A 26,546-nucleotide genomic window follows, 5' to 3' on the forward strand; every position below is an offset into this window, starting at 1 on the left:
ACCTTTATTTATTTGTGGTGGTAGATTTTGACCACCACAAATAGATTTTGACTGCCATATATTAATTTCAACTAGTTGACTGCAGACTCCTGCTTTAGGGTTTATATAAGTATTGTCTTGACTGAACATCATTCCAATCAAAGTTAGGAAATTCCCTTTATTTGATCTTACTTTTTTATGCCTACAAGCTTGATGTTACTTTGTACTTACGTTCTCCCCTGTAAGTGATTTTGGTATAGATAGTCAAAAATAATCGATTATAAGATGCATCGCGATGCGGACGTGCACGATTCTGCATCGATTCACAAATGTCAAAAATCGATTATTATTAGGGGTTCAAGCCCTTAAGGGGCTGAAACCCTATTGTTTTTGTGCCGGTTTATTCTTCTTCTTCTTGTTGTTCATCTGCCCTGATGCAAATTCCCGTGAGTTGGTAAATGGTAGAGACCTGAAATTTGGCCCAATGACAGATATTGTTGGCAGGTAGCTGCTCAAGAAAGATTTTTCGAATCGGCCTGAAGGTGGCGCTATAATCGACGGTTTTACGTTAAAGGCCATAACTTCCACGCCGTTGGTCCGATTTTCAAACTTTTTTTTTCCAGATGTTCAGGTGAACCTGCTCTACAAGTTTGCCATAAGGACCCTTAATGTCCGTCTGGAAAAATTTTGAGATATTTGGAAAAGTTTGGAAAACACATTTTTGACATCTCCTCCTAGACCGTTGGACCGATTTGCACCAAAATCGCCAGGAAGCCTCTCTGGAGCAAGCTCTACAATCGTGATTTGTGGATTTTTGAAATCTACTTTCGTTTCGGAGATATTGATCGTTAAAGTTGTGAGAGGGCGTGGCCTATCAGCTAAATTGTCATAACTTCATTACCGATGAAGGAATCTTCAGGAAACTTGCAGGAGGTCTTCAGAGACCATCCTAGACCATGCGTGTCAAATTTTGTGCAATTCGACCAAAAGGGGGCGCCATAAACGCCGGAAATGGGCGTGGCTTAACTCAAAAAAGGGTGTAACTTCACACCTGTTTGTCCAATGATCGCGAAACTTGTCAGATATATCAAGGAGGATGTCCTAGTCAAAATCAGAAGTTTTGTCATCTGCGCAAGGCTTGAACCCCGCCCATCGCCGCTTGCGGCTATATTTATTATTTATTTATTTTATAATCAAATAAAATATAATGGAAGTACATGCAGTTGTTTATTTTAATTATGGATCATAATACAATGCAATTCCAAGTGCACTTTTATTTTAAAAGTAGCCACACAGTGAGAAAAAAGAAAGTGAGAAAAAATAAATCATGTATTGCGGAAAAAAGTGATGCATCGATTTAAGATGCATCGAGATGCATCGATAATCGTAATTGAATCGAATTGTAGCCCTCTGAATCGTAATCGAATCGAATCGTGAGGCCAGTGAAGATTCACAGCCCTAATAGATGGGCTATTGTATTTAAGCAAGCAGAATTCTACCATATGTGACCTGTATGCAGAATATGGCCCCTATTCTCCCACAGGCCTTCGACGCTAAAACGGGCCTTAAACGCAAAAAAACGTGCCTTGCGCCTGCCTCGGCAAGATATCAACATGGCTTTACGCTGCCAAATGCGCTTTAGGCCGAATGGGCGTGGCGCAGTCCCAGAATGGGCGAGACTAGGCGTGTCGGCCTTAAATGCCGGCGTACTGATATCTTCCCACCTGGCGTAAATTTAGCGCTTTGCGCTTTTGAAAAGCAGGCCTATTCAGTGCGCCGGGGACAGGATAGTGAATGGAGAATAGAATATATAGAAAAAAATAGTTTAGAATACAATAGAATATAAGATTGGAAGATTACAGCATGCAGTGGCAACCCTTCTCAGGCTTTGGGTGAAGCTGTAATGCACAGTTTAATTTATTTAGTTTAGGCTATCATAATCATCGCCTTTTTTCATATCATAATCATCCCCATTTATGTGCAGCATCCAGACAGCAGCAGAGTTATATCTGTCTGATCTTTTTCAAATGGGATAGCTGTCTAACTACACATATTTGATGTATAAAAAAAACGTTTTGGAACATTTTGATTAGCCATATTAACGTTGTATTAATATAGCTCAACGTTTTATTATCCCCCCCCCTCCCGAAATTAGCTAGGCTACCGATCTGCAGCCTCATTCCAGCTCTCCCCATGCACTACCCGTTGCGGTAAAAGTCACTGCTGCTTTGTATTTCTATGCCTCTGGGTCATTCCAACATCCCCTCAGTGTCATTGGAGGCATGACACAATCCACCATCAGCTCGGCCTTACACGCAGTTACAGCAAGCCTAGTCCGACATGCAGGCAAGTATATCAAATGGCCCCGCACACCTGACCGCCAAGCCCGGGTAAAAGCGGGTTTCATGGCTAAGTATGGGTTCCCTGCGGTTCTGGGTGCTATCGATTGCACCCACGTGCAACTGCGTGCCCCGTCGCAGAATGCACAAATGTACATGAACCGTAAGCGGACCCATTCCATCAATATCCAGGTAATTTGCGATGCTCATTGTAACATCACTCATGCATTCGCAAATTATCCTGGAAGTAGCCATGACTCCTTTATATTAACCAATTCTGTCATTCCTGCAGTCTTCCAGGGGGATCCCCCCCTGGATGCGTGGCTGTTAGGGGACAATGGTTATCCATTGAAGACATGGCTGATGACCCCATACATCCAGCCAACAACAGCGCGTGCTATGGCCTACAATGCAAAACACCGGAGAGCACGCGTTGTCATAGAAAGAACGTTTGGGTTGCTGAAAATGCAATTCAGATGTTTGGATAAGTCAGGTGGTACATTACAATACACCCCTCAGAAAGTCGCAGCATTCTTCGTGGCATGTTGTGTGTTGCATAACATTGCCATGCGTGAAGGATTGCTCGTTGACATAGAAGAGGAGACATTACAGGACATTATGAGGCGTGAAGCTGAACTGCGTGGGCCGAGGAGAGGGGGGCCCAATGAAGCAGCAGCAGCACGGGCGCTTCGGGATGAGCTGGCAGGCAGGCTGGTGAGATAGCGCATGGTAAGCAAACTGTTTTGTTCACATGGGTGTAGTGTAATGCATTTTAAGCTTTGAATTTGAATTACTCTTCCCCTTTTTGGGAAATACCCCGTGTAGCCTACATTAAGTGCAAGAAAGACTGGACACAAAACGATCTCAAGGGAGGGGGATTTAATTAGGCTACAATTCTAAATAAAATATGAAAAACAATGACAAAACAAAAGGGACAAAGCAAAAGATGAAATAGGGGCATCCTCGACGTTCTGCTTTCCCTCCAGGGGGCCGTCCTCTTCTCCTTACAGGACGCCGGGCATCACGGAGGAGATGTGGGGAGCGGAGCAGCGCTGGCGCGCTATGAGGCGCTGGTGGTGGCGAAGGCGGGTGGCGCAGCAGTGGAGCTGACTGAGGAGCGACAGCAGCAGCCAGCGCGCGCCCCGCGCCCAGTCCTGGACCGCCTGAGTGAGCCGCCCCAGGTGGCCGTCCTGCATCTGCCTCCGAGAGGCCATCTCCTCCCTGACCTCCCGGAGCTCCTCCCTCACCCCCAAGAGGCTGGCCTCCAGACGGTTGAAACCGACTTCCATTATGTTGAAGCCGGCCTCCTGGAGATGGAGGAAGCGCTCGCTCTCCGCATGCAGGCGGCCGGTCCTGGAGCGGCCTGTCCCTGGCGACCCAGGCCGGTTGCGGGAGCGGGCGCCGCACACCCCAGATGGTCCCGGACGTGAAGGGGAGGGGGGGTGCCTGGGAGGGGAGCGGCCGGGCCTCGAGCGGCCTGTCGGCGACCCAGCCGGTTGCGGAAAAGCACTATGCTGCTCAGATAGTCTGTGCAAGACTACCACTGCCTTCTTCAGTCCATTTGTAGTCAGACAGCTGCAGGCCTGCGTCTCAGGGGGAACAGAGCGGCCTGTCCCTGGCGACCCAGGCCGGTTGCGGGAGCGGGCGCCGCTGCTGCCGCTCAACCCAGATGGTCCCGGACGTGGAGGGGGGGTGCCTGGGAGGGGAGCGGCCGGGCCTCGAGCGGCCTGTCGGCGACCCAGGCCGGTTGCGGGAGCCGCACACCCCAGATGGCCCCGGACGTGAAGGGGAGGGGGGGTGCCTGGGAGGGGAGCGGCCGGGCCTCGAGCGGCCTGTCGGCGACCCAGACCGGTTGCGCGAGCGGCCGCACACCTCAGATGGTCCCGGTGGAGGGGAGGGGAGGGGGAGTGGATGGGAGGAGAGCCCTCGCCCTCGGACTCAGTGGTGTCCACTGCTGTAAATAAAATAATTGTATGAGCACTCAATCTGTTTGTCACCGACTCTGAATGAAGACTGTTCTATGTGAATATTTGCACTGATTAGCTCTACTACCTCTGCTGTTCTGACAGGAGCTCCATTCCACAATGGTGTGCTTGATCCCATCAGTGCACAAAGCACATGTCCAACAAATGTGCCTGCAGTCATTACGCACCCCGGACACTGCTGATTACTCTGTACTGAATACACATTTATTGATAGGTTCTAATGATAGTGTGGTAGTCTCCCGCTAGCCTATATGATTATTGATTGTTATTGGATTAGTATGGTATTATTCCTATAATTAAACAAAGGGAATAAATGAAGAGTTAATTGGATTACTTACCGCCCACCTGTGGTCCCCCAAAGCCCCCCACCATCTCCGGGGGGATGGTTGCTGCGGTGACCTCCTCACTGGGGCTTAGCTGCGTGTCGCTGTCATCTTGAGGGGGGCCCCCGCCGGTCTGGCTCTGGGCCCGGCGAGAGGCTGCCAGCTTTTCTTTAGCTCGGCGTCTGACAGTGTCATGCTTTTTTTTGCACTGCAGTCCAGTTCTGACAGTGCCAGACGCCGAGCTGACGCTGGCAGCTATTCTCCGCCAGGCCTCAGCCCTCCCGGCGGGGTAATTCCCCTCCCCAAATAAGACCTTTTGGTATATAACCTGGATGGATAGATGAATAAACGACTTAAGTAAAGAGTTGTTTTGTAGCTATTTAAAATGAATGGTGGACAGATATATCACCTGATTCGCCAGCACCATTTTCTCCTCAGCTGTGAATTTAGCGGATCGGTTTTGGTCTGCCATGCAACCAAAGGATGAGCGCCGATGAAACACAGTTTCAGCAGTGATACAACATCTCCTGCAACCATTTTTTCTGCCATCAGAGTGCTAAGAACACAACAAAACAATCAGAGAACAGTTAGCAAGTGTCAAATCAAACCACATGTGTTACGCCCCCTGTAGAGGGGCGGATAAACGAGAGAAGAAAATGGAAGCGGTGTTGCGTCTCATGCGTCTCAGTTTAATGAATTAATAAACAATTAAAAGCAGTAAGGTTATCACAATCAATAAACATTTCCCTTCTGAAAGTAAAGTACAAGAAAACATTTATGCACTGTCCCTTTAACAGTTAAGCCGAATATATATATATCTCTTATCAAAACACACATAGTTAAATATATACTGTATCTTCAAGAAATTACATCCTTTTAGCCTTTTAGACAAATAGTAGATCCTATGTAATGTCTTTTTAAGAAACCACAGAAATACCTGCATTGCACCTTTAAAGTAAACCAACAGCATACATGGAATTATTAATGGCAAAGTCCTTCACTTAGACTAAAGTACAATTATTCTTATCCTTTAAATGTATCATACATACAGTAGTAGCTATACACAGACGTGAAACAAACACTGTATGACCTGAAACTGTACACCTTGACATCACTGCTGTATTTTAATCATACACAATAAATACTGTCACGTGAGTCACAACCTACGTTACTGCTGTATTGTGATAATCCCGTAACGTCTCTATCACGTTGTATCAATGTGACCCAAACTTAACGCGAATACTACGTGACTCACACACGTGCAGATACTATACTGACTGATTAGCGCGGTCCTGCAGTCGGCAAACCCTTTGATGTTTAACTACTGATAAAGTTGTTACGATCAGTCTAAACCCGGATATTTCACAATCATCGTGTTCCTTGCAACACAGAGAGCATAAAACACCGTGCATATACCGTCAAAACATGTTACAGACAATGTTCTTAACTTCTTACCTGTAGAGGGGCGGATAAACGAGAGAAGAAATCTCTGCGGTGATGTGTTGCTGCTCTAGACGTTGGTTCTCCTCCTGGAGCTTCTGGTTGTGGCGCTGCAGTGTCTTGCCCCTCTCCAGACTGTGAAGTTAGTCTCTCACAGCCTCGGCTGGCTCTGGGACAGCATCCAGCAGGACAGAGCCCAGCCTAAACGAGATGTCTCTCTGCACCTTCTCGTAGGCCAGGGTGAGGGTGGTGCCGTGGGCGGGCGTCAGGCTGAAGCTGTAGGTGACGGAGGCTTCTGACCCGCTCAGAGCCTGCGGGAGGTCCTGGATGTAGGCACTATGTCGCATTCATGTGCTCCTCGGATATATCGGATTTACGAATTGTGAGCGCATGAACGGCCATTCATTGTCGTATTTACCAGTGGGATTTTCGGAGATTTCGATGCTACACGAGTTTCCTCGGGAAACTACAACAATGGCGGGAAGTATGGAGTCCGTGGCACCTATGTAGCTACCATAATGACCCACTACTTGCTTTTAGTATGAAAACACACCAACCACGAGAAAACAAGAGCACTTGAACCGGGTCCTGTCGTAATTACCATGTTACCCCTGGTAAAGCCAATATATCCGAGGAGCACATGAATGCGGCACGCACCACGTGATTCCTTACGCAACATTTTGAAAACAAGACCAATGACGGCTGGAGACGTCATCAACATTCGACCGAGCGATGAGCAAGCGCCAAACTCATCCAAAACAAAACGCTCGAGCGAAGAAAGAGATGAGAACTGGACCGAAAAGGACGAGAAAACGAGACTTTAAACTAAAACAAATAATAATAATCGAAAAGCATATTTCCCTTTGTCCTTCGGCGTGTTTTAGTAGTGTGTAGTCATTAGCGGACGTTACAGCTGACAGAAAGTCAACAGCTACTTGATTTTTAGTCTTAGATGAGTTAACGATTGACCACCAATGAAATGGGCATAACGCTTGGTAGAGACATCAGGTAACCTAACACCGTACTGCACGATGTATCTTTCGTTATTTATTTAGCTAAGCTAACTGTTAGTGATGCTCACGTGTGTTTCGGCTGTGCTTTAGCTTTTAGATTTGAAACACCAACGAAAACACTCAAGTAGCTAAAACTCCAAATTGTCAGTGGAGCAGATGTAGTCAGTCACTATACATTCGTAAGAAATCACAGAGTAGGCTATTACTTTAGTTTGTTGCTTGAGAAATACTGTACCTAAAGGCATTGAAAAACAAAATCAATATGCACAGGAGAGCAGCAGATATATAGCCTGCTTAATTGGGGAGATACTTGATTAGCGAGATTGGTGAACTTCTGTCCATTTCCCCTCATTTCATGTGATTGAGAGAAATATGTGTCCTGTGGTCCGTCAGATCATCATGATTCATGACAGCTCAGATGATGATCTACCTCTGGTGATGCTGCGGAAGGAGTCGCATGAGGATGACCAACTGACGTTGAGCTCTAACAGAAATTCAGGAAAAGACAAAAGTGAGAACAAAATATAATAGAAATGTCACCAACAATGGTCTTGTGCCGTAATCCATTGTATACTGTGCCAACCAAACTGAAGTAACATTTACAAAACACACATTGTTGAATTTGAAAGCGAACTGTAGTCAACTTTTCATGTGGATGTCTTCTCCTGTTGTAAGGCTCGGCTGACACATCAGACCATGAGCCTCTGTCACATTTGAAAAAAGACCATCGCTCTGATGATGAGCCTTTGATTAAAAAGCCCAAAGTGGAGTCTGTCTTGCTGCCTACAAAGACATCTGTTGATACAGACAGGAAAGGTGAGATTACATCCTCTATAAGCGCCTCCGCAGAAAGCTGTCAGTCTGTGTAACAGGTGATTATTCTGGACTCTTCCTCCTCCCTTCAACACAGAATCAGTGGATAATGATGAGCCTTTGAGCAAAATATCCAGGAGAGTAGAGTCACACAAGCAGACAGAGACGTCTGTCACTCCATCCAGAAAAGCAACTCCAGTTAAAACGTGCAAAAGGAAAGCTCCAAGGAAGCGTGGAGGTACAGATGTCTGCAAACTGAACTCAACTTCTGTGTGTTGAAATGCTTTTCTCAAAGCACCTGTAACAAACATTGATATTGTTTGTTCCAGTTACGGAGTCTTCCAGTGACAGCTCAGATGATGACCCTTTTGAACTGACGATAGACGCATCCTCAGACGGCAGCGCAGACGATGATGTGCCCTTGAGGAAAGTAGGTCTTTCAGAAGAAAAGATTTCAACACACTGTAGGAAAACAAAACCTGAAGACCAATCACCAAAAGGTAGACAACACTTGAACACAAAGACCAGAGGTTTGATTCACAAAATAAATAATCATATCTGCAATTGGATGAATGAGGTATCAGAAGTTCACATATCAACCTTTTGCAATGATAGACGCATCCTCAGACGGCAGCGGAGAGGATGATGTGCCCTTGGTGAACCCGATTGGCAAGCAGCGCAAACCAACAAAGAAGAAAACTCAGACAGCAAAGAAGACACCTGCGGCACAAACCAGCGTGGCGAGGAAGAGCCCAGGTGTTGTAGCAATAAGATATATCTTATGTCCAAATTCTTTTTCTCATAGCAGATACAAAGAGCGCTACACTGTCCATAAAAGAATATACTTGCTCCTGTCAAAAAATAGTAAAAGTAGTCAATCCCGAGGAAGGCATGTAAGCCAATACAATACTAGAGGTCACAATTTATCTTTTCATGTTTGTTTATTTTTGAAAGATGATAAACGATGAGATTGAATTATAGGCTTGCCCTAAGTTGCTCAGCACAGTGTGTCACTATATCTTAGGGATGTTCATCAATTATCGAAAATTGATAATTGATCGTTAAGGAATGGAATCAATCATGTGGAATTTTTATCGATTATTGTTATTATTATTATTTATTTTTTTGCGGACTAACTTTGGGTGGAATTCGTTCCTCCTCGCCCCACTCCATTGCACAGCCGACTAACGTGAGGTGGAGCTTCATATAGTCTCTAGTTTTCTGGCTGGGCACGGGCCTTTGTGCCAACAAAACTGTTTTAAACATGGGGAATTCACACCGGCATGCGCCGGGGACAGCAGAGTGTTGGAGAGGAGACACATTGAAATAAAGAGTTCATTGAGGAGAACACGTTGTCTTTCGTATTTTCTGCCATAGGCATTCATTTTGTAAAAAATATATATATATTAAAAAAATATTAATATGAACGATAATTGATCGTTAATTTTCCCGATTTTCGATTATGGAAATTTTTCAAAATTTATTTATTATTTATTTATTATTATTATATCTCGAGTCCTCATTACCTGAGTCTGAGTCCGGAGTTACTGAACATGAGCGTGTAGGTTCCACATGTAGGTGGAACACACCTGGCTGCCCTTGCACAAAACGGAATAATGCCACAGTATTAATATAGCTATCAATATCTTATGCCAAATTATTAGGGCCTATTGCAAAAAAACGAAATTAAAATGTCTTCAATTAACAAGTCCGAGTCATCTCAAACTTCCGAGTCCGAATGCATGAATACTCGAGTCCAAGTCCGGCTCGAGTCACAAGACCTGAAAATGACTTGTGACTCAAGTCTGTGTCCTGGATTCAGGCACTACAACACTGACTTAGCATCAAACATCAAACCAAATATATTCTAAGTACGGTACTTCAAAGTTTATATTAGTTGTGTTTGGGTTTTTTTCTTTCTTTTTGGTCAGGCACGTCAAGCGACAGTTCAGATGACGAGCCCTCAATCAAAGGAGCTAAAAACCCACAAGTGACCAAGATCTTGAGAATAATCCTGGAGAGATGCGACGCTGGAGAAGCTGGAGCGACAGGACACCAAAACAAAACCAGTACAGGTATTAATACATAAGCCATAATCATAATCAGTGTTCTAGTGAAATTTCAATATTAAAATAGACTCATTATTCTTATTAATTATCCAAAGCAGAAATACCCATCAATACAATACTAGAGGTCACAATTAACCTCTTCATGGTCTTTTTCACAAGAATCATAAAGTAATTCTGCACACTGCAAATAAAAGCACTCATGCAAATGATTTCCCCACTAATTTCAGTCACTTTTCTGTCCTAGAAGAAATAGATGCACATTGTGAGTCAACTCATGTGTTTTTCTTTAATTTTCTTATTCCCCCTCCTTCCTGATTCTACTCTTGATCCAGTATTTACGTCAGATCTCACAGGCAGATGAGAATATTAGTGGCATTTGTAAGCCAGGTAGAATATGAAAAAGGAATAAGAAGTTTCATGCAACATAATTTGCCAAAGGGTTTTGTGGCAGTAATATGTTTTGAGGCACCGATATTAGTGCCCCACATAAAACATGTTGAGGAAAACCATTTTAAAGCCTTTTCTGCTGTGACTTGTGTTTGGCAGGACTGTCTGATGAAAACAGCACAGCTCCTAAGAAGAGAGCCACAACCTCCAAACAACAGAGAGAGACTCCTGTGTCAGGTGAGGTCACTTTTGTGGGCAGTGGTGGCCTAAAGGTTAGAGAGCTTGTGACCAGAAGGTCATCTGTTCAATCCCCGTGACCGGCAGGATAAATCTGGGTGGGGGGAGTGAAAAGGCAGCACTTGCCCCTCCCTCATTACCACCACTGAGGTGCCTGTGAGCAAGGCCCCAAACCGCTCCAGTGGAGCTGCTCAGTGGCCAGCAGATCAGACTGTGGTTGTACTGGTCAGCTTCCAGGTATGAATGTGTGTGAATGTGAACAGGGCGCTCTTGAAAAAGAGATCATTGCTCTCAGAGAGACTCCCCTGTATAAATAAAGGTTCAACAAAAAGTGAAGGTGACAGAAGAGAAAATAACTTCTCCAGTGGACCCTCTCATTGGCCAATAGTAGAAGACTGTGACTGTAGGACTGAAAGAGTGCTGAAAGTTCAATGTCAAATACAGGAAGAATAAAGGGTGAGAGAGACATAGCAACCACAGACCACCACACGAGTCCACAGCCGGATTCGAACCGCAGATGCTGTGTTTATGAGGCGTGAGTCTTAACAACTAGGCCACTAGGGTGCACTGTGCATAATAGTGTAGTATATAACCCTTAAGTCAGTGTCAGTTGTAGTCGAAGCTGTACTGTGCATACGGTACAGTTGTACTTGTGCATGCGCATTACAGCAGCAAGCTTATTTGGGTAAGATAACCTGTCTTTTGCTGAAAACCATTAAAATAGGCGGAGAAGGCGTCGGGATCTTCCGTGTTCCTATGACAGCTGAACCGCTAGCTGTCACCTTCTGCAACCAGTTTGGCTCCGCCCACAAAATATGTAATCGCTGTTTGCAAACATATAAGAGGTCTATTCTGGACTCTTCCTCCTCTCTTCAACACAGAATCAGTGGATGATGATGATGATGTCAGCTCAGAAGATGATGAGCCTTTGAGCAAAAGGAAGTCTCCACGGAAAATGGGGACGCGTAAAGGTATAGATATCAGCATCCAACTTGTGTGAGTTGAAATGCTGTTCTCTTCTTCACCTGTAACAACAAGCATTGAGTGCGTTTACATGCACACCAATAAACTGTTTATTAGCGGATTTCTGAGTTACCTGATTATTCAAGTGGTCATGTAAACAGCATAAACCGATAAGCTTTATCCGTTTATGGTCATAAACGGGTTATGAATAAACCGATAAACACACCTAGGTTTCTGGCCAATAATCGGTCTTCTCTCTGCATGTATACACCTTAACCGGGTTTCTTTCGGGTTTATATATCTGCGCATGTACGAGTTGCAGGAGAGAGATGCACAGGAGCGCGTGAGGTAGGGAGAGACGCGCTGCACTCTGGCCTCTCTCCTCCGGCCACAGCGGGGGGAGAGTGGAGCGGAGCGGGGAGCTCTGCTCTCTCTCCCCCGGTGTCCCTCTAACAGGCACCGCTGCTGCACTGCACTATCATGTTGAAATGTCGATATTCTACAGGAGACGACTGTGGTGTCTGCTTGCACGAATAAAGTCCCCAGTGCCATGCCGTGAACATTACAGGGATGAACATTTGTCTCGGATTGCAAATAGAATGATGAATTTATTAATAAAACGCATTGTCCAAGGTGCGTGCGTGACGATGTTTTTCAGATGACAGATTAAAAAAAACACGTAGCCTACGGACAACAGACTCAGTCGTTCAAAACACAAGATACACATAACGTTAATATCTGTGACAAATTCTGTCCGTTTTCTGACGGGTATAGTATTTCAATTCAACACACGTTGTGGGTCATGAACATTTGACGTGCTTAAGTCACCTCACCTGCCTGCCTCTGTGCTGTGTGCTCGGTAAAGTTGGAAATATTATTGACAGATGCACTTCCAAAGCGACGCGATGCCTATTCCAATTTTAGTAAAGTAGACGAGATACACAACCTAATTTTCACCTAAACCATCCTCTGCGCTGGACAAATAAATTAGGAAAATGTGATTTTGCATTTTGCAACTATATTCTGTTGTTTTATTGCGGAATTAATGCTGCCTTTCTGGAGAGAAATCTGACTAATTGACTGAATCATGTAAACCCGGGTTTCTCCTATTGTCGGATTGTTAAAGTGCATGTAAACGCAGAAATCAGATTATTGCCATAAACTGATTATTCTCAGTTATCCGTTTATTGTCTGCATGTAAACGCACTCATTGATGTTGTTTGTTTGTTCCAGTTCTGGAGTCTTCTGGTGACGGCTCAGATGATGAACCATTTATAAAGAGGAAAGTGGGTCTTTCAGAAGAAAAGATTTCAACAAACTGTAGGAAAACAAAACCTGAAGACCAATCACCAAAAGGTAGACAGCACTTGAACACAAAGGCCAGAGGTTTGATTCATAAAATAAATCATATCCTAAAGGAATGCAAGTATGAATGAAGTATCAGTAGTTCACATATCAACCTTTTGCAATGATAGACGCATCCTCAGACGGCAGCGCAGACGATGATGTGCCCTTGGTGAACCTGAGTGGCAACAAGCAGCGCAAACCAACAAAGAAGAAAACTGAGACAGCAAAGAAGACGCCTGTGTCACAAACCAGCGTGGCGAGGAAGAGCCCAGGTGTTGTAGCAATAAGATATTATATCTTCTATGTCCAAATTCTTTTTCCAATAGCAGATACAAAGAGCGCTACACTGTCCATAAAAGAATATACTTGCTCCTGTCAAAAAATAGTAAAAGTAGTCAATCCCCAGGAAGGCATCACGTATTCAGTCATATGTCAAAACATGTTTTCTGTTTAATTTGATAACATCATACATATAATAATAATAATCTTTATTTGTACAGTGCCTGACATAATTTGCCAAAACGTTTTGTGGCGGTAATATATTTAGAGGCACCGATATCAGTGCCCCACATAAAACATATTGAGGAAAACCATTTTAAAGCCTTTTCTGATGTGACTTGTGGGCAGTGGTGGCCTAAAGGTTAGAGAGCTTGTGACTGGAAGGTCGTCTGTTCAATCCCCGTGACCGGCAGGATAAATCTGGGTGGGGGGAGTGAAAAGGCAGCACTTGCCCCTCCCTCCTTACCACCACTGAGGTGCCCTTGAGCAAGGCAGTTAACCCAAACCGCTCCAGTGGAGCTGCTCAGTGGCCATCAGATCAGGCTGTGGTTGTACTGGTCACCTTCCAGGTGTGAATGTGAACAGGGCGCTCCTGAAAAAGAGATCATTGCTCTCAGAGAGACTCCTCCTGTATAAATAAAGGTTCAACAAAAAGTGAAGGTGACAGAAGAGAAAATAACTTCTCCAGTGGACCCTCTCATTGGCCAATAGTAGAAGACTGTGGCTGTAGGACTGAAAGAGTGCTGAAAGTTCAATGTCAAATACAGGAAGAATAAAGGGTGAGAGAGAGATAGCAACCACAGACCACCACACGAGTCCACAGCCAGATTCGAACCGCAGATGCTGTGTTTATGAGGCGTGAGTCTTAACAACTAGGCCACTAGGGTGCACTGTACATAATAGTGTAGTATATAACCCTTAAGTCAGTGTCAGTTGTAGTCGAAGCTGTACTGTGCATACGGTACAGTTGTACTTGTGCATGCGCATTACAGCAGCAAGCTTATTTGGGTAAGATAACCTGTCTTTTGCTGAAAACCATTAAAATACGCGGAGAAGGCGTCGGGATCTTCCGTGTTCCTATGAGAGCTGTCACCTTCTGCAACCAGTTTGGCTCCGCCCACAAAATACGTAATCGCTGTTTGCAAACATATAAGAGGTCTATTCTGGACTCTTACTCCTCTCTTCAACACAGAATCAGTGGATGATGATGATGATGATGTCAGCTCAGAAGATGATGAGCCTTTGAGCAAAAGGAAGTCTCCACGGAAAATGGGGACGCGTAAAGGTATAGATATCAGCATCCAACTTGTGTGAGTTGAAATGCTGTTCTCTTCTTCACCTGTAACAACAAGCATTGATGTTGTTTGTTCCAGTTCTGGAGTCTTCCAGTGACAGCTCAGAGGATGATGAGCCATTGAGCAACATAGCCAAGAGACTAAAGTCACGCAAGCGGACAAAAACGACCGTCACTTCACCCAGAAAAGCAACTCCAGATAGAACATGCAAAAGTAAAGCTCCAAGGATGTGTGAAGGTACAGATGTCTGTGAACTGAACTCAACTTCTGTGTGTTGAAATGCTTTTCTCAAAGCACCTGTAACAACAAACATTGATGATGTTTGTTTGTTCCAGTTCTGGAGTCTTCCAGTGACAGCGCAGATGAATGGCTCATCAAGCCATTCATAAAAATGAAGAGGAAAGTGGGTCTTTCAGAAGAAAAGATTTCAACAAACTGGAGGAAAACAAAACCTGAAGACCAATCACCAAAAGGTAGACAGCACTTGAACACAAAGGCCAGAGGTTTGATTCATAAAATAAATCATATCCTAAAGGAATGCAAGTATGAATGAAGTGTCAGTAGTTCACATTTCAACCTTTTGCAATGATAGACGCATCCTCAGACGGCAGCGCAGACGATGATGTGCCCTTGGTGAACCTGAGTGGCAACAAGCAGCGCAAACCAACAAAGAAGAAAACTGAGACAGCAAAGAAGACACCTGTGTCACAAACCAGCGTGGCGAGGAAGAGCCCAGGTGTTGTAGCAATAAGATATTATATCTTATGTCCAAATTATTTTTCCAATAGCAGATACAAAGAGCGCTACACTGTCCATAAAAGAATATACTTGCTCCTGTCAAAAAATAGTAAAAGTAGTCAATCCCAAGGAAGGCATCACATATTCAGTCATATGTCAAAACATGTTTTCTGTTTAATTTGATAACATCATACATATAATAATAATAATCTTTATTTGTACAGCGCCTGACATAATTTGCCACAACGTTTTGTGGCGGTAATATGTTTTGATGCACTGATATCAGTGCCCCACATAAAACATACAGAGGAAAACTATTTTAAAGCCTTTTCTGCTGTGACTTGTGTTTGGCAGGACTGTCTGATGAAAGCAGCACAGCTCCTAAGAAGAGAGCCACAACCTCCAAACAACAGAGAGAGACTCCTGTGACAGGTGAGGTCACTTTTGTGGGCAGTGGTGGCCTAAAGGTTAGAGAGCTTGTGACCAGAAGGTCATCTGGTCAATCCCCGTGACCGGCAGGATAAATCTGGGTGGGGGAGTGAAAAGGCAGCACTTGCCCCTCCCTCATTACCACCACTGAGGTGCCCTTGAGCAAGGCCGTAAACCCAAACCGCTCCAGTGGAGCTGCTCAGTGGCCAGCAGATCAGACTGTGGTTGTACTGATCAGCTTCCAGGTATGAATGTGTGTGAATGTGAACAGGGCGCTCCTGAAAAAGAGATCATTGCTCTCAGAGAGACTCCTCTGTATAAATAAAGGTTCAACAAAAAGTGAAGGTGACAGAAGAGAAAATAACTTCTCCAGTGGACCCTCTCATTGGCCAATAGTAGAAGACTGGCTGTAGGACTGAAAGAGTGCTGAAAGTTCAATGTCAAATACAGGAAGAATAAAGGGTGAGAGAGACATAGCAACCACAGACCACCACACGAGTCCACAGCCGGATTCAAACCGCAGATGCTGTGTTTATGAGGCGTGAGTCTTAACAACTAGGCCACTAGGGTGCACTGTACATAATAGTGTAGTATATAACCCTTAAGTCGGTGTCAGTTGTAGTCAAAGCTGTACTGTGCATACGGTACAGTTGTACTTGTGCATGCGCATTACAGCAGCAAGCTTATTTGGGTAAGATAACCTGTCTTTTGCTGAAAACCATTAAAATAGGTGGAGAAGGCGTCGGGATCTTCCGTGTTCCTATGACAGCTCAACCGCTAGCTGTCACCTTCTGCAACCAGTTTGGCTCCGCCCACAAAATATGTAATCGCTGTTTGCAAACATATAAGAGGTCTATTCTGGACTCTTCCTCCTCTCTTCAACACAGAATCAGTGGATGATGATGATGATGTCAGCTCAGAAGATGATGAGCCTTTGAGCAAAAGGAAGTCTCCACGGAAAATGGGGACGCGTAAAGGTATAGATATCAGCATCCAACTTGTGTGAGTTGAAATGCTGTTCTCTTCTTCACCTGTAACAACAAGCATTGATGTTGTTTGTTCGTTCCAGTTCTGGAGTCTTCCAGTGACAGCTCAGATGATGAGCCATTGATAAAAATGAAGAGGAAAGTGGGTTTTTCAGAAGAAAAGATTTCAACAAACTGTAGGAAAACAAAACCTGAAGACCAATCACCAAAAGGTAGACACTAGACAGCACTTGAACACAAAGGCCAGAGGTTTGATTCATAAAATAAATCATATCCTAAAGGAATGCAAGTATGAATGAAGTGTCAGTAGTTCACATATCAACCTTTTGCAATGATAGACGCATCCTCAGACGGCAGCGCAGATGATGATGTGCCCTTGGACCTGAGTGGCAACAAGCAGCGCAAACCAACAAAGAAGAAAACTGAGACAGCAAAGAAGACGCCTGTGTCACAAACCAGCGTGGCGAGGAAGAGCCCAGGTGTTGTAGCAATAAGATATTATATCTTATAGACCAGCTCAGTGGCCTTGTGGTCTAAGTGTCCGCCCTGAGACTGGGAGGTCGTGAGTTCGATCCCCGGCCGAGTCATACCAAAGACTTTAAAAATGGAACCCATTTGCCTCCCTGCTTGGCACTCAGCATCAAAGGGTAGATAGATAGATAGATACATTTTTATTTCTGTGTCATGCACCACATTCAAGGTGCCCAGCCCGTCTGGGCTTACAAGACACAAATCATTCAAGTTCAACAATACAAACAAATCAACAAACAAGCTACAAAATGCTCAAACATAAACAAGACAGAGTTATATATTCAGATGAACAGCTTCTCCATTCTGAGATTCCAAGCCCTCCCAATAAACCTAGCCAAACTGAAGACTTCATCTCTGAACAACCATTCCAACTTCGCATCATCTCCTGACCAAAATAGTTCCGGTTTCTTACTTTGCATTAACTGAAATAGAGATAATCTTGGTTCCTCATATAGCGTACAATGAAACAAAAAATGAAATTCATCTTCCACAACACCTAATTCACATACAGTACAAAGTCTCTCCTCCTCAGCAATAGAATTGAACCTGCCAACCTCAATAGCCAAAGGGAGGGTACCCGTTCTCAACTGGGCACATAAAGATGATTTGGATCTATCCAGGGGTAAAGTAACATAGGGTTCTGGAGTGAACATATTTTTAATTTGAACATATGTTCTAAGTTTTGGTTTGAGCCAGATGTCATTGGCCCATTTTTCTTTATAATCAAGAAATAGCCTATGTTTAATATAGCGAACACTACAACGTAAACTGTTTCTGAAAATAAATTGCTGATCAGCTTCCCTGAACACATCATTGATATCATTACACCATGGATACTTATGTGCTTTATCCCAGTTAAACACTTGTTTTGCAACTCTACTCTCTGGCATATTAGATAGACGGTTCCACAATCTCAACATTTCACCTTTTTGTTTGATCAAACAAGGCTCCCAACCCATATCCCCTTGAAAAGCCAACACAGGTGTAAATTTATGTACCCCCAGAAAACATCGGATTGCACGATTTTGGATGGCATTCACCTTAGAAAATTCCTTTCTTCCCCAAACTCCAGCTGCATAAAACAAAACTGGTGACACACATGCATCATAAAGCTTTGAAAATGTAGCATAACCAAGATTTTTACAAGTTTTCACTTTACTTATTACTGAACCCAGGGCTCTACCAGCAGTGTCGGCCAACACACTGACGCCCTCTTCAAACGTTTGGGTTGGAAAAAGGGTTGGAATTGGGGGGTTAGATCACCATGTGATTCCCGAGCGCGGCGCTGCTGCTGCTCACCGCTCCCCCAGGTGATGGGCCAAATGCGGAGAACAAATTTCACACATTGTGTGACAATCAGTGGGACTTTACCTTTACCTTATATGTCCAAATTCTTTTTCCAATAGCAGATACAAAGTGCGCTACACTGTCCATAAAAGAATATACTTGCTCCTGTCAAAAAATAGTAAAAGTAGTCAATCCCCAGGAAGGCATCACGTATTCAGTCATATTTCAAAACATGTTTTCTGTTTAATTTGATAACATCATACATATAATAATAATAATCTTTATTTGTACAGCGCCTGACATAATTTGCCAAAACGTTTTGTGGCGGTAATATGTTTAGAGGCACCGATATCAGTGCCCCACATAAAACATATAGAGGAAAACCATTTTAAAGCCTTTTCTGCTGTGACTTGTGGGCAGTGGTGGCCTAACGCTTAGTTCACACAGACAACCTACGCCTTGCCTTGCCTCAACCCACGCCTACGCCGAGCTGGGCGTGAACCTGTTACACGCTTTTGCGATCACACCGCACGCCTTTTGCACGCCGAACCTGGAGCCGAGTCACAAGCGCCTCTCCTTTCTCCCGACTGTATTTTTTCACGTGTTGTCCAGAATTGTCATGGGTAGCCTCTAGGTAAAATAAATCGGATATATTTAATGTTCTATTGATGCTGGATATGTATAACCAGGTCTGACTATAGTCGGACATTTTAGAGAGGTGATCTTGCAAGAATATGTGCTGGCACAACAACATTGTCCATCTTGCTTCTTCGGTCGCTATTCTCTCTCATGAAGATTTGTTTGCCGACGGGGAGAAAGCCCCACGTGATAGCCACCCGTCAATCTCCCTCTCTCTCTGCTCAACACTGTTGTAGTAACTCCATTTTATTTTGAAATTCAGTTGACTTTGCCATTTCCGACGGATATTGTGCGTTTTTCTTTCATGGCTTGACAGAAGAAGTCTGCCTGCACGCGCCTTGTCGGCTTCAAAATAGAACTCACGCCTATTCGATAAAATCGGCAAGGCGTGGGTACACGCAGGGTTCACGCTCAGGCGGCCGGTGTACACAGCCTCGTTGACTAAAACGGACGCCTATTAAAAAGCGTGGGTAAAGGCGAGGCATAGGCAAGGCTTGGGTCGTCGGTGTGAACCCAGCCTAAAGGTTAGAGAGCTTGTGACCGGAAGGTCATCTGTTCAATCCCCGTGACCGGCAGGATAAATCTGGGTGGGGGAGTGAAAAGGCAGCACTTGCCCCCTCCCTCATTACCACCACTGAGGTGCCCTTGAGCAAGGCCGTAAACCCAAACCGCTCCAGTGGAGCTGCTCAGTGGCCATCAGATCAGGCTGTGGTTGTACTGGTCAGCTTCCAGGTGTGAATGTGTGTTAATGTGAACAGGGCGCTCCTGAAAAAGAGATCATTGCTCTCAGAGAGACTCCTCTGTATAAATAAAGGTTCAACAAAAAGTGAAGGTGACAGAAGAGAAAATAACTTCTCCAGTGGACCCTCTCATTGGCCAATAGTAGAAGACTGGCTGTAGGACTGAAAGAGTGCTGAAAGTTCAATGTCAAATACAGGAAGAATAAAGGGTGAGAGAGACATAGCAACCACAGACCACCACACGAGTTCACAGCCAGATTCAAACCGCAGATGCTGTGTTTATGTGGCGTGAGTCTTAACAACTAGGCCACTAGGGTGCACTGTACATAATAGTGTAGTATATAATCCTTAAGTCGGTGTCAGTTGTAGTCGAAGCTGTACTGTGCATACGGTACAGTTGTACTTGTGCATGCGCATTACAGCAGCAAGCTTATTTGGGTAAGATAACCTGTCTTTTGCTGAAAACCATTAAAATAGGCGGAGAAGGCGTCAGGATCTTCCGTGTTCCTATGACAGCTGAACCGCTAGCTGTCACCTTCTGCAACCAGTTTGGCTCCGCCCACAAAATATGTAATCGCTGTTTGCAAACATATAAGAGGTCTATTCTGGACTCTTCCTCCTCTCTTCAACACAGAATCAGTGGATGATGATGATGATGATGTCAGCTCAGAAGATGATGAGCCTTTGAGCAAAAGGAAGTCTCCACGGAAAATGGGGAAGCGTAAAGGTATAGATATCAGCATCCAACTTGTGTGAGTTGAAATGCTGTTCTCTTCTTCACCTGTAACAACAAGCAATGTTGTTTGTTTGTTCCAGTTCTGGAGTCTTCCAGTGACAGCTCAGAGGATGAGTCTTTGAGCAACATATCCAAGAGACTAAAGTCACACAAGCGGACAAAAACGACCGTCACTCCATCCAGAAAAGCAACTCCAGATAGAACATGCAAAAGTAAAGCTCCAAGGATGTGTGAAGGTACAGATGTCTGCAAACTGAACTCAACTTCTGTGTGTTGAAATGCTTTTCTCAAAGCACCTGTAACAAACATTGATATTGTTTGTTCCAGTTCTGGAGTCTTCCGGTGACGGCTCAGATGATGAACCTTTTGCACTGAAGATAGACGCATCCTCAGACGGCAGCGCAGACGATGATGTGCCCTTGGTGAACCTGATTGGCAACAAGCAGCGCAAACCAACAAAGAAGAAAACTGAGACAGCAAAGAAGACGCCTGTGTCACAAACCAGCGTGGCGAGGAAGAGCCCAGGTGTTGTAGCAATAAGATATTATATCTTATATGTCCAAATTCTTTTTCCAATAGCAGATACAAAGAGCGCTACACTGTCCATAAAAGAATATACTTGCTCCTGTCAAAAAATAGTAAAAGTAGCCAATCTCCAGGAAGGCATCACGTATTCAGTCATATGTCAAAACATGTTTTCTGTTTAATTTGATAACATCATACATATAATAATAATAATATTTATTTGTACAGCACCTGACATAATTTGCCAAAACGTTTTGTGGCGGTAATATGTTTTGATGCACTGATATCAGTGCCCCACATAAAACATACAGAGGAAAACCATTTTAAAGCCTTTTCTGCTGTGACTTGTGTTTGGCAGGACTGTCTGATGAAAACAGCACAGCTCCTAAGAAGAGAGCCACAACCTCCAAACAACAGAGAGAGACTCCTGTGTCAGGTGAGGTCACTTTTGTGGGCAGTGGTGGCCTAAAGGTTAGAGAAACAAGTGACCAGAAGGTCGTCTGTTCAATCCCCGTGACCGGCAGGATAAATCTGGGTGGGGGGAGTGAAAAGGCAGCACTTGCCCCTCCCTCATTACCACCACTGAGGTGCCCTTGAGCAAGGCCGTTAACCCAAACCGCTCCAGTGGAGCTGCTCAGTGGCCATCAGATCAGGCTGTGGTTGTACTGGTCACCTTCCAGGTGTGAATGTGAACAGGGCGCTCCTGAAAAAGAGATCATTGCTCTCAGAGAGACTCCTCCTGTATAAATAAAGGTTCAACAAAAAGTGAAGGTGACAGAAGAGAAAATAACTTCTCCAGTGGACCCTCTCATTGGCCAATAGTAGAAGACTGTGCCTGTAGGACTGAAAGAGTGCTGAAAGTTCAATGTCAAATACAGGAAGAATAAAGGGTGAGAGAGAGATAGCAACCACAGACCACCACACGAGTTCACAGCCAGATTCAAACCGCAGATGCTGTGTTTATGAGGCGTGAGTCTTAACAACTAGGCCACTAGGGTGCACTGTACATAATAGTGTAGTATATAATCCTTAAGTCAGTGTCAGTTGTAGTCGAAGCTGTACTGTGCATACGGTACAGTTGTACTTGCATGTGCATTACAGCAGCAAGCTTATTTGGGTAAGATAACCTGTCTTTTGCTGAAAACCATTAAAATACGCGGAGAAGGCGTCGGGATCTTCCGTGTTCCTATGACAGCTCAACCGCTAGCTGTCACCTTCTGCAACCAGTTTGGCTCCGCCCACAAAATACGTAATCGCTGTTTGCAAACATATAAGAGGTCTATTCTGGACTCTTCCTCCTCTCTTCAACACAGAATCAGTGGATGATGATGATGATGATGTCAGCTCAGAAGATGATGAGCCTTTGAGCAAAAGGAAGTCTCCACGGAAAATGGGGAAGCGTAAAGGTATAGATATCAGCATCCAACTTGTGTGAGTTGAAATGCTGTTCTCTTCTTCACCTGTAACAACAAGCATTGATGTTGTTTGTTCGTTCCAGTTCTGGAGTCTTCCAGTGACAGCACAGATGATGAGCCTTTGAGCAACATAGCCAAGAGACTAAAGTCACGCAAGCGGACAAAAACGACCGTCACTTCACCCAGAAAAGCAACTCCAGATAGAACATGCAAAAGTAAAGCTCCAAGGATGTGTGAAGGTACAGATGTCTGCAAACTGAACTCAACTTCTGTGTGTTGAAATGCGTTTCGCAAAGCACCTGTAACAACAAACATTGATATTGTTTGTTTGTTCCAGTTCTGGAGTCTTCCGGTGACGGCTCAGATGATGAACCTTTTGCATTGATAGACGCATCCTCAGACGGCAGCGCAGACGATGATGTGCCCTTGGTGAACCTGAGTGGCAACAAGCAGCGCAAACCAACAAAGAAGAAAACAGCAAAGACAGCAAAGAAGACGCCTGTGTCACAAACCAGCGTGGCGAGGAAGAGCCCAGGTGTTGTAGCAATAAGATATTATATCTTATATGTCCGAATTCTTTCTATAATAGCAGATACAAAGAGCGCTACACTGTCCATAAAAGAATATACTTGCTCCTGTCAAAAAATAGTAAAAGTAGCCAATCCCCAGGAAGGCATCACGTACTCAGTCATATGTCAAAACATGTTTTCTGTTTAATTTGATAGCATCATACATATAATAATAATAATAATAATAATCTTTATTTGTACAGCGCCTGACATAATTTGCCACAACGTTTTGTGGCGGTAATATGTTTTGATGCACTGATATCAGTGCCCCACATAAAACATATTGAGGAAAACCATTTGAAACCTTTTCTGCTGTGACTTGTGTTTGGCAGGACTGTCTGATGAAAGCAGTACAGCTCCTAAGAAGAGAGCCACAACCTCCAAACAACAGAGAGAGACTCCTGTGTCAGGTGAGGTCACTCAAGCCCTTTTCCCACATGCGCTTTGTACCGCAAAATGACCGGAACGTGGTGTGATGCCTGCATGTGGGAAAGGCGCCGTGCCGGTATAAGCGCAACCCCGTCGTCCCCGACATTTCACCAGTTTCGATCCAGTCAGAAGAGTGGTATGCTCTTAAGGGGACGCAAGTGGAAACGGGTCCAGTCATTTTCCGCGACAGCGGTCCTTCAATCATGGGCGAAGTGTAGCCTACACACGTTGCTTAATGTTCCAGCGGGCATAATCTAATCATTCGCGCACATTAAAGCAAACTGGCGAAATGATCTTGTGATAGCCTAATAAGAGCAGTATGTCAGCTTGCTGATTTCCGAAGGCAAGCCCGGACACATCAAACGAAGCCAGTCTGTAAAAAGTGCTTCAACGCGACGCAGGTGAACGGATAAACATCGAACCAGCAACTACAGTATTTCAATCATGAGAGACTAGAAGGAAAGTACGATAAACTTTAATGATAAAACAACACTTAGATTTGGCGAATGACTCCATGGAATGATGACGCTCCTCTGAGACAAGAGGAGGATGTCAGTGATTTATAGGATAGAGAACCCCCATAGGGAGTTCTACTGGAGTCATGACATTGGTGGTGTTCAGGGGAGGAGGAGGGGCGAAGCAGCAGCTACACAGGAACAGCAGCTATATGGGTGAAGAAACAGGGTGAGTTACAACTTGCAAGAGTCTTAAATAGAACTTCATTTAGGTGATTGGCAACAGCCGAAGAGAGGGAAAGCGTGGGAGACATTGATTGGACAGGGATAAAGAGGGCGTGCATATTTATGAATGGCTGATGTAACCTGAGGGCGTTGCTGCAGGGGAGAGAGAGATGAATGGAAAGGAACCATGGATTAGTGAATGGGATGGATAAACAATCATTGACTAGTGAAGTAGTCTTCATTATTGAAAACAGTCTAAGACATTATTTCTCTCAGACACGGATCCCAACTTCTTCAAAGTGCATCATCTAATCATTCGCGCACATCAAAGCAAACTACTTCCACACATTTCGCTTCATGCATTTTCTTTCTCTACATACATAGGCTACAAGCGTTGGGCAGCTTGCCTTGCAAGCCTCTGCCATTCTCGCTTTGTCTGTCCTGTGTCAGGCTGCTGCAAAGTACGGAGGACTGAGTGAAGTTTTGCCGACCCCCCAAATAAGCTCCCCCCTCCCCCCGTCCCCCAACATACCGGCTATTTGACGACTAGATTCCCATATGCGCGCGCTAAGGTGTGAAAGGAAATTCAGGGAAATGTCCGATATTGACTAAACAGGTAATTTTCCGGTACGTATGTGGGAAAAGGGCTTCAGTGAAGGTGACAGAAAATAACAACATCCTTCTCCAGTGGAGCTTGTCATTGGCCAATAGTAGAAGACTGGCTATATGACTGTCCTCATTCCCTGAGTCTGAGGCCGGAGTTACTGAACATGAGCGTGTAGGTTCCACATGTAGGTGGAACACACGTGCCTGCCCTTGCACAAAACTGAATAATGCCACGGTATTAATATAGCTATCAATATCTTATGCTAAATTATTAGGGCCTATTGCAAAAAAAATAAAAATAGAAATGTCTTCAATTAACAGGTCAGAGTCCTCGTCTCCAACTTCCGAGTTCGAATGCATGAATACTCGAGTCCAAGTCCGGCTCGAGTCACAAGACCTGAAAATGACTTGTGACTCAAGTCTGTGTCCTGGATTCAGGCACTACAACACTGACTTAGCATCAAACATCAAACCAAATTTCTAAGTACTTCAAAGTTTATATTAGTTGTGTGTTTGTTTTTTTGTCTTTTTGGTCAGGCACGTCAAGTGACAGTTCAGATGACGAGCCCTCAATCAAAGGCGCTAAAAACCCACAAGTGACCAAGATCTTGAGAATAATCCTGGAGAGATGCGACGCTGGAGAAGCTGGAGCGACAGGACACCAAAACAAAACCAGTACAGGTATTAATTACATAAGCCATAATCATAATCAGTGCTGTAGTGAAATTTCAATATTAAAATAGACTCATTATTCTTATTAACTCTCCAAAGCAGAAATGCCCATCGATGAAGAGATGAAGGGGGAAGACTCAAACCTCTCTGAGAAAGAAGAAGTCTGAAGAAAGCTGTAACAAAATGGATTATTATTATTATTTTTTGGTGGGGGGGGGGGGGGGGGGGTTCAACTTTCACCATCTGGATTGGGTTGAGATCACACTGACTGTTCACGAAATGTCTTAACAAGTGTGTTTCTTCTACAGATGTATTTATTTTAAGTGTGAATATTTTTACTACATTTAAGTTTTTGAGACCAAATTTGGGCAATTTTGTAAAAATGTTTTATGCATACAGTCCACAAAATCAATTTACTGTTTTAGCATATAGGTTTTCACCTTTCAAAATATAGATTGGGTTGTGATCACACTCAATCTTCACTGTGTTTTTTATGTTTAAGTTAGAGACCACATTTTGGAAATGTTTTATGCATATATTTTTGTAATTTACTTTAAAGGTTTTATGCATACAGACCGTCCATGATATAAATGTGACTATTTTATAATTGTTTGCACAAGTATGTTTTTGTGTAGTTTTGAACTTTTAAAGAAAGTAATTTAATGTAGGTTCATGGTTGCTTGGGTGTAAGTTTATAGTTCTGCTTCCATTTGATTAAACTGTATTCTCAATGTGCAACTGGGGGTAAAGGTTGTGTTGTGGTTTAATAAAGAAAAGACATTGTTATAAATGTCATGTGTGTTTGTTTTCCTTAGTATTGGTCTCCAAACGGATCATGGCTCTGTCCAGCAGGTGCATATATAGGTCAACTCAAGCCAGCTGTTTGGTCCAAAATAGAGCTACCATTAGATAAGGGGCTATTTTGAACAAAAAGCATTGTTAAACAGGATCAAAGTCGTAGTGCATAAGTGGACTAGATGACGACAATATCATTTTGGTCTTTTTCTTGTGTGGAATAACGGCACATCAATTTATATTGTGTTTGGACCAAATCTGACCGAGAGGAGATTACACCTATGGTGAATTGGTGCTTAA

The 26,546-nt window shown here is 44.0% G+C and overlaps 2 protein-coding genes across 8 annotated transcripts; one reads left to right on the forward strand and one right to left on the reverse strand.

Annotated features, from left to right (window-relative positions):
• Positions 1–3,196: 3,196 nt before the first annotated feature.
• Positions 3,197–6,206, reverse strand: LOC310785632 (uncharacterized protein). Its single transcript, XM_083646769.1, has 4 exons — positions 6,082–6,206; positions 5,036–5,182; positions 4,642–4,954; positions 3,197–4,272 (listed from the first exon to the last, which is right to left on the reverse strand). The coding sequence occupies exons 2-4, from the start codon at positions 5,096–5,098 to the stop codon at positions 3,323–3,325; spliced, it is 1,326 nt and encodes a 441-aa protein (XP_083502895.1). The 5' UTR covers positions 5,099–5,182; positions 6,082–6,206; the 3' UTR covers positions 3,197–3,322.
• Positions 6,207–6,976: 770 nt separating this feature from the next.
• Positions 6,977–25,654, forward strand: LOC310785198 (uncharacterized protein). 7 transcript variants are annotated; one of them, XM_083646186.1, is made up of 29 exons: positions 6,977–7,074; positions 7,473–7,590; positions 7,755–7,895; positions 7,990–8,130; positions 8,222–8,392; positions 8,508–8,648; positions 9,824–9,967; positions 10,508–10,585; positions 11,467–11,556; positions 12,782–12,904; positions 13,024–13,167; positions 14,367–14,459; positions 14,548–14,706; positions 14,805–14,942; positions 15,062–15,205; positions 15,562–15,639; positions 16,524–16,613; positions 16,706–16,834; positions 16,961–17,101; positions 20,454–20,546; positions 20,636–20,791; positions 20,883–21,080; positions 21,439–21,516; positions 22,394–22,486; positions 22,579–22,734; positions 22,833–23,030; positions 23,397–23,474; positions 25,317–25,460; positions 25,551–25,654. In XM_083646186.1, exons 2-29 carry the CDS (start codon positions 7,479–7,481, stop codon positions 25,616–25,618), a joined length of 3,519 nt encoding a protein of 1,172 aa, XP_083502312.1. In that variant the 5' UTR covers positions 6,977–7,074; positions 7,473–7,478; the 3' UTR covers positions 25,619–25,654. The 7 variants fall into 7 exon arrangements, with proteins under 7 accessions (XP_083502312.1, XP_083502313.1, XP_083502315.1 ...); XM_083646187.1 differs by having other exon boundaries at positions 25,554–25,636; XM_083646189.1 differs by lacking the exon at positions 21,439–21,516.
• The last annotated feature ends 892 nt before the right edge of the window (positions 25,655–26,546 follow it).

Source organism: Poromitra crassiceps (genome assembly GCF_964638095.1).
Source record: "Poromitra crassiceps genome assembly, chromosome: 11".
NCBI classification, from domain to species: Eukaryota; Metazoa; Chordata; class Actinopteri; order Beryciformes; family Melamphaidae; genus Poromitra; species Poromitra crassiceps.